General features: G+C 48.2%; 1 protein-coding gene across 1 annotated transcript in view; it reads left to right on the top strand.

Moving 5' to 3' along the window:
- Nucleotides 1–11,355, top strand: part of LOC138249653 (zinc finger protein 850-like) — a 438,254-nt gene extending 426,899 nt beyond the window's left edge. Inside the window, exon 8 of the mRNA XM_069203611.1 lies at nucleotides 4,164–11,355. Coding sequence (XP_069059712.1) covers nucleotides 4,164–7,846 — 3,683 coding nt within the window. The 3' untranslated portion in view covers nucleotides 7,847–11,355. The remainder of the gene's footprint in view (nucleotides 1–4,163) is intronic.
- Nucleotides 11,356–12,083: the final 728 nt, after the last annotated feature.

Here is a 12,083-nt window from a genome sequence, read left to right as displayed (position 1 = left end):
ATAACGTTGATGGTGGATTTTTTGGATGCATGATGGTGGGTTTGTTGGCATCTGATATTTGTGCGGATGTGTGATGAATGGTATGCTGGTGTATGAAGGTGCATGTGTTGAGTTCTGATCTTGGTTGTGGTAATGTGTGACAGTTGTTGTGTTGGTGTGAATTGATGGCTCTGTGTGTATTTTGGTTTGCGTGTTGCCACATGATGTTGGTTGTGTGGGATTATGATGGTTGGCATTTGAATTTGGGTTGTTGTATGGTTAGTTGGGTTCCTTCAAATGGATTCCACCAGAGACCAGAAAGACAGTCACCCATGCACTCATTAGCAGCAGACTAGACTATGTTAACACCCTCTACGCCGGCACCACACTCAAACTCAAACGCAAACTCCAGAGAATCCAGAAAACAGCTGCGCGCCTCGTCCTTGGCCTCCCCCGCCACGAACATATCTCACCACACCTCAAATCCCTTCACTGGCTCCCCATAGACAAGAGAATCACATTCAAGATCCTCATCCAGGCACACAAATCCCTCCACAACACCGGCCCAACCTACCTCAACGAAAGAGTGAACTTCCACACTCCCACACGCAACCTCCGATCAGCCGACCTTGCCCTAGCCACAGTTCCCCGCATCCAACGCACCACCACAGGAGGCAAGTCCTTCTCCTACCTCGCCCCCAAAACCTGGAACTCCCTCCCCACCAACTTTCGCAAAACCAAAGACCTCCTGCTCTTCAGAAAGGGCCTCAAGACATGGCTGTACGAACAGTGACCCTCCCTGCCCCCCTCCCCCGCCTTTTCATCCCCCCCCCAGCGCCTTGAGACCCTCACGGGTGAGTAGCGCGCTCTATAATTTTTTTTGATTGATTGATTGTCTGATGCTATATATGTGTGTGAGCATGTAATGATGAGGACACGCGGAACCTTTTAATTTTAATCCCTTCTTATGTTTACATGTTTTGTGAAACAAAAATCAAATTCGGCAAGGCCATACAGGCATTTTTACCGAAATTCCAATTCTAATACGAAACTTTTTGTTGCAAAATTGCAGCTATATTCCGATTGTGCCCATTTCCCCCATGGTTGAATGCCACCCATGCATTGCCGATGGCCAGAGAGGTGAGAGTCTTTTTTTATACTTTATAATAAAGTTTTATCTGTCTGCCATAACTCCTGTCATAGAAAAACAAACTTGGCAGTCCTTGTTTTTTTATTGTATTATCATTTGGAAACAGTCCAATGAGATGGGTGTAAATTGTGGCACCCTACCTTACCCTCATTTTTGTGAAGGGGTAGGAGGCCTTTCACAGCTCACAGCTCTCCTGCTGACCTGGCCACAAGTGTGTGTCAGTCATCGGCCGCTGTCCCTTAAGTTGTAGTCTTTGCTTCACCCCTCATCATTTGGACATGGCGGTGGGAAGAATACAAACATCATCCCTTGGGCAAGGTGGGGTGGTTGGGCCTCAAATGCACACACACCCTACACTGTTTTGATGCCAGGGTGCAACTCTTCACCCACTTGGACACAAAGGGGGCAGGGTGTTCTGGGCACCAGGGCAGCTGGAATCTGCTCTGTGCATTTACTTTTTTGTAACCCACCTAAACCTTAGGCAAAGTGGGAGGGTTGGACATTAATAACCCTCTGGCTTGTATGCCAGGCTTGGCGATAATAAAATAGAAAAATCCCCACCATTGGTCAAGGTGGATTGGATTTCACTCGCCGGGGATAGGACCAGAAATGTGTCTTTGCCACTCAGCAAGACCGTGAAGCATTTATTTCAAGATACCCCACCTATGTTCAGCCAGGGTGACTGTGCACCACCCCCTTGTTCCACTCCTGTAAATCACTGGTTTACTTCGACCCGCCTCTTTCAGCCATTTGCTGGAGACTTTGTCAATCACTCCTCGGTTCAGCCAAGCGGAGTATTTATCTCCCGCACTCACTGCCATTGGCTATGTGTATCCTTCCACCTCCACTCAAATGCCAGCATTGTCCTGCAGCAGGGGCTTCTGTTCAACCATAGCCCCTTTTATCTGCTGGCCTTAGTGTACTTAACCGCACGTGTCAGTGCATTAAATCCGCACACATTGACGGTGTCTGTGTTCTTTCTTTTTGTTTGTGTGTGGGAAGTATCTAGCCTGCCCACTTAGGTATTATATAGTGCCAGCCCCCATGGTGGCATCCACCTCCATTCTGTTTGTTTTTCTTGTGTACCTGAAGTTTTGAAGCCAGCATGTTATGGGTGCCTACTGCACAATCACAATGCTCGTATATTGTTGTTCGCGAGTCATGATCCGTATCTTTCCGTCAGTCACACACGTGTTACATGGTTTGCAGCACTTGCGCATGTAATTACATTCTTCTGGCCTCACCAAATCAAGAAAAGGCATCAGAGGACGGACGCACCGCCAGACTGCTAGTTTGGTGATGTTAGTCCTGCTGGCTCAGAGTTTTGTGCAAACAAAGTTCGTGATGGCAAAACAAATATTAGACTGAAATGCCACAAGTTTTGAACTCGTCCCTTCCCATAAAACATTTGAGCTGTGTGACCGGTCTGCACTAAAGGTGTCACGAGGAACTGAACATCCTCTGAAGGTGACCCTTGAGCATGCTAACCTTTGCCAGATATTTCCATAGCTGATCCCAGAACTTCCTGTGGGAGTTGACGTGGCGAAAAGATGTTTTGGATTCCTCATCTGACATTATTGCTACACCTCTCACCAGTCTTTATCGCATTTGCTGAGTCTGCACAAAGTATAGCATATGTTTTTTTTATTGTTACATCGTCAAATAGCACAACCTAATTTGTAGTCTAAAAATTTCCCTTTCATTGTAAAACTACAAAGCAGCTGTTGCTACTGTTGTAATGGGTGCGAGGGACTGTGCATATGCATGTGGACGTGTCCGCGGATATAAATGTATGTATACATGCATGTGGGTGCGTCAGCAAGAGGGATATTTAATGCCATTTCTAGATAATATTTTAAAGGACTTCTAAACCAGTGTTACAAACTGAGACCCTCACTGTGCACACTCGAGGTGACGGTCTTACCGCTGCAGTCCCAGCGGTAAAGACCGCCACATTACGAGGTCGCAGTTTGGCCGAAGCCAAACCTCCACAATGCCGCCAGTCCCGTCGGACTGGCACGCCCGGCAGTATGCCTAAGACCTCCATATTACGAGGCAGCAAACCACCCCGCCACGAAAACCCTGGCGGTAACGCATCCAGGGACTGGAATCTCCATTCCTGTTGCCGGCACATGTCCACACACACCCCCACTCACCCACACACTTCCTGACACACACTCCCACCCGACCGCATGCATACATCCAAGCACCCGCCCCCAACCGCACACAATCAGACACGCACCCCCACTCGCCCGCACGCATACGCACCCCCCTCTGCTTTCCTAGACAACCCCACACTCCGCATTCATGCACACACACACACCACCACCCTCCGCATTCATGCACACACACTACCACGCACGCATTCACGCATGCCTCCACCCTCTGCATTCATACACAGACATCACCACGCCCACATGCAGTCACACACACATGCATGCACACCCATTCCGACACTCACACACTTACATACACACACCATGCACAAGCATCTACCACACACATACACACACACCCCCTTTCCAGTCGGTCCACCTACCTGTCTGGGCCGCGCAGCAGCCCATGTCGAGGTGGTCATCTGGGAGGGGGTGGGTGTTGGCGATTCCACCACCAATGCTGCACTGCCATTCAAGGAGCGCCATGCCATATTACTGCTCGTAATATGGCGGGCGGAGTCCTTCTGGAGTGGCAGTGCTGGCGGTGGAACCGCCTCTCACCCGTCGTCTGTGAGGCCGACGGTGTCGGATTTCTGCCTGTTTATGGGTGGAAATCCATAGGTGACACGTAATATGGTGGTCTTTGGACCGCCAACACTGGTGTTCTTTTGGCGCCTGCTTCGACTGCGGTCTTCGCAAAAAAACATCAAAGTCAAAATGATGGCCTGAGTGCTTTGGAGACTTGCCTCATAATGAGGAGTCACACACAGTCCAGCATTAGCTGTGCATTGTACTGTATCTCATCTAGTTCACTTTTTAACAATCAATACCAATTACTGATTTGAACTAATGATTTCTATCTGTTCTTTCTCACGCAGACAACTCGTCAAGAAAGAAACATAAATTGGAGAGTCCTGAAAGATGCACCGGTGACCAAGGATCAGATAAGATGGTTTATGCAGTATCAAGTGAAAACGAGGAAACTAGCAATGCTCAGAAGCTGGTGCCGATGAACGCAGAATATCAACCCGCTTTGTCTGAATATGTGCCCAAATCAGTCAACTCCAGTGAAGAGCAAGGAGCACATCCATCTTTGATGACTTACATCTGCAATAAATGTGGCAAATGCTTCGACAGTGCCTCCTCCCATGTGTGCCAACACGTGTACAGGAGAAGTTACACAGGAGACAAACCATACAAATGTGATCAGTGCCCTGAGAGTTTTTTTGTTTCCTCAGCACTTCTCATACACCAAGGAACACACAGAAAAGACAAACAGTATATATGTAGTGAATGTGGCATAAAATGTGCCTCTGCACTCCGGCTCTTGACGCACGAGAAGACCCACAAAAGATTAAACAAGGAGGAGGGAGTTCATCATTGCATTACTGGTGAGAAAGGTTTTCATGACTCATTGAGTCTACGACTACACCAACAAGAACATGCAGAAATGGAAACCTCAAACCAGCACACAGACGCTAGCCCTGAACAAGCAAATCTCAGCATTGAGGAATTAAACCTGAAAACAAGACTGAACTCGAACAGTGAATGTGGTGAGGGTTTTAACTCAACAATGACGAATGATCTGAAGATACACTCTGGAGAGATGATCTATCAGTCTGATGAATGTGGAGTTCCATGTGCATCTGCGCTTCAGCTAACGCAACACCAAGAAACCCACAGTGGATTAACCTTGGAAGACCGGGTCTTTCAGTGCCCAAAGTGTGAACAATGTTTTTGTGATTCATGGAGCTTAACCATACACCAGCAAGAGCATGCAGGTATGGAAATGACAACCCAGCATGGAGGCACAAGTCCAATAGGAAAGAGTTTGACCTTGGGGGATTTAAATCTGAGTGTGAAACCACATTCTTGCAGTGAATGTGGAAGTCGTTTCAAGCTTGAGTCAACACTAATGAGTCACCTGAAAAAACACACAGTAGAGAACTCATATCCGTGTATTGAATGTGGGCTGAAATGTGATTCTGCATCTCAGCTCCTCGAACACCTTAAAATACACAGTACCCTGTCTAAAACAGGCTTAAATCTGGAGGAGGAAACGTTTCAGTGCCTTATGTGTGAGGAAAGATTCTGTAACTCAGGATCCCTAACCATACACCAGCAGGAGCACACAGAAATGGAAAACATAAGCCAACACAACAGTACTGGCCCTGAAGGAGAGAATCTAAATTCGGAAGAATTAACCCTTAGCACAAAACCGCATGTGTGTTGTGAATGTGGTAAAACGTTTAAACTTGAATCTAGGCTGAGAAGTCACCTGAAAGCACACACAGGAGAGAAGCTTTTTCCATGCACTGAATGTGGGAAAAAATGTGTCTCTGAGTTGCATCTCATCAAACACCAGAAAATCCACTCTGGGCTAACCCAAGATGACCATACTGGTCCTGAACAGAAAAATCACAGTATGGAGGATTTAGATCTGAGTGAAAAACCGCACTCATGTAGTGAGTGTGGAAAGCGTTTCAAACTTGAATCAACACTAATCAGTCACCTAAAAATACACACAGTAGAGAATCCTTATCCGTGTGTTGAATGTGGGTTGAAATGTGAGTCCGCATCCCATCTCTTGGAACACCAGAAAACGCACAATATATTCACCAAAATCAAACTGAATCTGGAGGCAGTAGCTTTCCCAGGTTCAAGTCAGAAGGAGGAGGTGTTTCAGTGCCTCAAGTGTGAAAACCTTTTCTGTGACTCCAGGAGCCTACAGATACACCAGCGGGAACACACAGGGATGGAGATTACAGCCAAGCTTGCGGAGACTCGCTCACACAGAACGAATGTAAACTTTGAGGAATTAAACCTTGGCATAAAACCACATTTGTGTACTGAATGTGGTAAAAGCTTTAAACTTGAAGCAACACTGATAAGTCACTTGAAAATCCATGCAGGCGAGAAACCCTTTACATGCATCGAATGTGGAAAGAAATGTGTGTCTGCGCCCCATCTAATCGAACACCAGAAGATCCACACTGGATTAACTAAAACAAAAACCAGTTTGGAGACACTAAGCACAGGGTTAAAGCTGAAGGAGGAAATGTTTCAGTGTTGCAGGTGTGAGATGATTTTCTTTGACTCTTTGAGTTTAGCAATCCATGAGCAAGAACACGCAACAGCCCTGGAAGGCGATGCCAGGCCCGAAAGGAATCATGTCAACTTTGAGGAATGTAACCCTAGTGCAGCAGCGAACCTGTGCAGCCACCGTGGTGAAAGCGATGCTCCTGACTCAGCACTGGTCACTCACCTGCAAACACACAAAGAAGAGGCGATCTTCGGGTGTAGCACATGTGGGGTGAAGGACGGCTCTGCGTCACATCCAAGTGAACACCAGGAAGGCCACACGGGCATGATCCAACTGAAGGAGGTGCATCAGTGCCAGAGCTGTGAGCAAACTTTCTGTGACTTGCAGAGCCTGACGATGCATCAGCAGGAACATGCAGAAAAGGCACTTACCACCCAAGAGGCCAACCCTGGTTCTGAAAAAAGAAATCTCAGCGCAGAGGAGGTCAAACTGAGGAAACCACATGCGTGCACCGAATGTGACAAACGCTTTACACTTAAATCAAAGCTGATAAGTCACTTGAAAATACATACAGGTGAAAGGCCATTTACATGTAGTGAGTGTGGAAAGACATTCAGAGACACAATACTGCTCAGGAAACACCAACTCATCCACACAGAAGAAAAACCCTATTCATGTAGTGAATGTGGAAAGACCTTTAGTGTGAAAGGCTATCTTTTCAGACACCAGAAAATCCACACAGGAAAGAAACCACACCTCTGTAAAGTGTGCGGCAGAGGCTTCACCCACGCATCCACACGCATCAAGCACGAGCAGACCCACGCAGGCCTGAAGCCCCACAAGTGCGAGGAGTGCGGGAAGGCCTTCAGTGACATGTCCTCGGTGCTGAAGCATCAGCTGACGCACACAGGGGAGAAGCCCTTCTCATGCACTGAGTGTGGGAAGAGCTTTGGCCGCTCCTGCCACCTGATCCGGCACCTGAAGATGCACACGGGGGAGCTGCCCTACGTGTGCGGCGAATGCGGCCAGAGCTTCGCCGACGCGTCCTCCCTCACCAAGCACCGGCTCTCTCACACCGGCGCCAAGCCCTACGCCTGCGAATTATGCGGCAAGAACTTTGGCCGCTCGTCTCACTTGAACCGTCACCAGCAGATACACACAGGAGAGAAGCCCTTTCCCTGTGACGAGTGTGGGAGACGCTTCGGGGCGCTGTCCACGCTACACAAGCACCAGCGCATACACACGGGAGAGAAGCCCTACATGTGCATCGAGTGCAGGAAGAGCTTCCGGGACGCCTCATCCTTGAAGATCCATCAGCGGGTGCACACGGGGGAGAAGCCCTACGTGTGCCGAGAGTGTGGGGTCAGCTTCAGCCGCTCCGTCTACCTGAAGAAGCACCACATGCAGCACATGGGGATGAACTCACACACGTGTGACTGCGGCCTGACTTTCACTAATACCGTAGAACTAGGTGAGCATCAGCTGAAACACACGGAGGTTGTCACCCACACCCTCTGAGGCCCACCGGGGACCCCACCCACACCCTCTGAGGCCCAGGGGACCCGAGGTCAGCCAAGCAACTAATACCGCAGAACTAGGTGAGCATCAGCTAAAACACACGGAGGTTGTCACCCACACCCTCTGAGGCCCACCGGGGACCCCAGCTCAACCAAGCAACTAATACTGTAGAACTAGGTGAGCATCAGCTGAAACACACGGAGGTTGTCACCCACACCCTCTGAGGCCCACCGGGGACCCCACCCACACCCTCTGAGGCCCACCGGGGACCCCACCCACACCCTCTGAGGCCCAGGGGACCCGAGGTCAGCCAAGCAACTAATACCGCAGAACTAGGTGAGCATCAGCTGACACACACGGAGGTTGTCACCCACACCCTCTGAGGCCCACCGGGGAACCCAGCTCAACCAAGCAACTAATACCGTGGAACTAGGTGAGCATCAGCTGAAACACACGGAGGTTGTCACCCACACCCTCTGAGGCCCACCGAGGACCCCACCCACACCATCTGAGGCCAACCGGGGACCCCTTCCACACCCTCTGAGGCCCACCGGGAACCCCTTCCACACCCTCTGAGGACCAAGGGGACCCGAGGTCAGCCAAGCAACTAATACCGCAGAACTAGTTGAGCATCAGCTGAAACACACAGAGGTTGTCACCCACACCCTCTGGTTGTCACCCACACCCTCTGAGGTCCAGGGGGCCCAAGCTCAACCAACAAACTAATACCGTAGAACTAGGTGAGCATCAGCTGAAACACACGGAGGTTGTCACGCACACCCTCTGAGGCCCAGGGGACCCGAGCTCAACCAGGCATCTAATACCGTAGAACTAGGTGAGCATCAGCTTAAACACACGGAGGTTGTCACCCACACCCTCTGAGGCCCATGGGGACCCCAGCTCAACCAAGCAACTAATACCGTAGAACTAGGTGAGCATCAGCTGAAACACACGGAGGTTGTCACCCACACCCTCTGAGGCCCAGGGGACCCGAGCTCAACCAGGCAACTAATACCGTAGAACTAGGTGAGCATCAGCTGAAACCCACAGTGGTTGTCATCCATATCCTCTGAGGCCCACGGGGACCCAAGGTCAGCCAAGCAACTAAAACCGTAGAACTAGGTGAGCATCAGCTGAAACACATGGAGGTTGTCACCCACACCCTCTGAAGCCCACGGGGACCCCAGCTCAGCCAAGCAACTAGTACAGTAGAACTAGGTGAGCATCAGCTGAAACACACGGAGGTTGTCACCCACACCCTCTGAGGCCCAGGGGACCCGAGCTCAACCAGGTAACTAATACCGTAGAACTAGGTGAGCATCAGCTGAAACACACTGAGGTTGTCACCCACACCCTCTGAGGCCCACGGGGACCCGAGGTCAGCCATCAACTAATCCCGTAAAACTAGGTGAGCATCAGCTGAAACATACAGAGGTTGTCACTCACACCCTCTGAGGCCCAGGGGACCCGAGCTCAACCAGGCAACTAATATCGTAGAACTAGGTGAGCATCAGCTGAAACACACGGAGGTTGTCACCCACACCCTCTGAGGCCCAGGGGACCCGAGCTCAACCAGGCAACTAATACCGTAGAACTAGGTGAGCATCAGCTGAAACCCACAGTGGTTGTCATCCATATCCTCTGAGGCCCACGGGGACCCAAGGTCAGCAAAGCAACTAAAACCGTAGAACTAGGTGAGCATCAGCTGAAACACATGGAGGTGGTCACCCACACCCTCTGAAGCCCACGGGGACCCCAGCTCAGCCAAGCAACTAGTACAGTAGAACTAGGTGAGCATCAGCTGAAACACACTGAGGTTGTCACCCACACTGAAGAACCAGAACCTTATGGGCCTGGCGGCGCAGGGTACGCCTGAAATCTCCTTGGATTCACCTGCCTCAACTAACAGAGACACGGGACACTCTGTCAGGCGTAAAAGATCAGATTTTATTAGCTGCAGCTAGTACAGTTGTCCAAGAAGTACACAAGGTATGTTCTCAGGAGACTGCCACTTTACTTTGTGGCGCACAATCTTATATACCGTATAAAAACCATTTATTAACTACATACACTCCCAGAACACATAGAAAGGAGCCAGTAAGAATAATGTAAAGATAGAACAGAGCCAATAGAAATGTCGGAAAACAAGACAGCACCAATAGAAGGAATTGGAAAACAAAGTATCAAGTGACTTAAGGTTGCCTCCCCTCCAGCTGTGTTTGTCACCCCTCCCTTGAACTAATTCATTAACCGATCCACAACGAAGTTGCATGTGGTGCGATAAGTTTGTGTGCGTTTGGAGGACAGTTGTGAAATGAGAGAATACTAGCAAAGGACAGCGAAGGCCAGACGATAAGATAAGATCGGCGGAGAATAGTGTGAGCCTACAGATAGTTGAAACAAGGATTAGAAAACCAGACAGGGATTAGTGTACTCGGTCAGACCTTAATACCAGCCTTGTAAAGATAGAGGCAGAAGGCTGTTTTGAACACCATGTTGCAGAATAAGCAGAAAAGGCAGAATGGACTTCGTTCGCTGTGCTGCCTGAGTGAAGGCAACATAAAATGGCGGCGGGCCACAAAATGGCGGGTCGATACGATCGTATTAAAAATCGAATTTCCTCAGACCCTCCTTTTGCCAGAACTCAGGCAAGATACACAAACTCATGTTAATCTGAGTCGATGTCTATGGCTATGAGGTCATCAAGCTGTTGCTGTACCATCATTTTGATATTCTCTGCTCTTTGTGACTTGGGTTTGGGAATACATGCAGTAGCACATAGGTTGCAGATGGCAGGACCGCAGTGCATACAAAGACAACAAGAGAATATAAAAGCTAAAATTACTCCAAAGAATGTCAATACCTTCCAACCCCATTTGGACAGTATTCCCCAAAACCACTCTGAAAAGGACCAATCTCCTTCGTCCTGATGAATCGACTCGGAGATTATGTGTAACTTAGAGATAGCTTGGTATACTGTCGGAGCGTCATTAGGTATGAAAATACAGCAACTTGATCCGATCAATTTGCATACTCCACCACGGTCCGCAAGAACAAAGTCTAAGGCAACACGGTTCTGCAAGGTCATAAGACGATCAGCCTGTAGTTCAGCTGTAATGTTACTTAAAGCTCCTACAGTGATGTCTATGGTGGTTTCTACGACACGAACCAATTGCCTTATATTTCTGCTGTTGGCCATTGGACCCCAGAAGGGAAGAAATCCTTTGAGGAAATCTCCTCCCTCTTGTCCTGCTGTGTCTTTCGAATCCACAATCCCTCTGCCATATCTATTTTATGATGGTTCGCAGGAGCGGTGTATGTAGGGGGAAGAAGAAAGGCTATATAACAAGTACCAGAGAAATCAGCTGGCAACCATGTATAAGCCCTATCGTGGCAAACGAAGTATGTACCTTGAGATGGTACTAACGGCAGTGAATTCAGGGCTGAATAAACATATGTATGGGAACATAAACTTTCTCTTTGTCCGGTGTTTGGAGTTCTACCATTTATTTGCAGACAGAAATTTCCTTGTTGGGGTATGACCCGTATCGGAGGAGATTTTCCTTGCTTAACCTTATCATTGAGGCTGGAAATGTAATTAGTTATGTTCCAATTGGTATATGCTTTTCTTTCATCTATGGAAGCTTCACTTTTTTCCATGATTTTAGCCATAGCTACCATTCCCTTTATCAATAAACTATGACTGAAATTTGAACCAACACTATGTGAACTGACAGGTTGTTTAATTTTACTTTGATATGCATTATTGAAAATGACAAAATAAGCCCAAGCGGAACCTTCATAGGAGAATGGAAGAACTAAATATGGCATTCCTTTTTCTACCGTATGTGGTATGAGTCCACACACCCAACAGTCAGTTGTATTGATCACTAACTGATGTTGATGTAACAACTGGACGAAGGAATTGTTAAAGTATTCAGTTCTTCTGATGAGTTCATGCTGGGGAAGAGTGTGAAATAGGTGCGGAGAGATAGTAGAAGAAGATGTAGAGGTAGGAGAAGAGACAACTTTTTGCTGCAGAGTAATAATGATCCAGTTTACAGATGCCAAAAGAATACACGACAATATAATGACGCATAGAGCAATACTACAACGACTATATATTTCTTTACAATTATTCTTTACATTTTTACTTTCTCTTTTATCTAATGTAGCCTCCATCTTTCTAAGTGGATGCTCACGGCAATCTTCCTCAATCACTGTAGTCACGATTATC

Source organism: Pleurodeles waltl, chromosome 8, assembly GCF_031143425.1.
Source record: "Pleurodeles waltl isolate 20211129_DDA chromosome 8, aPleWal1.hap1.20221129, whole genome shotgun sequence".
Taxonomy (NCBI): domain Eukaryota; kingdom Metazoa; phylum Chordata; class Amphibia; order Caudata; family Salamandridae; genus Pleurodeles; species Pleurodeles waltl.
The sequence above is the reverse complement of the archived record's forward strand: the minus strand, read 5'-3'. Positions and strand labels throughout refer to the sequence as shown.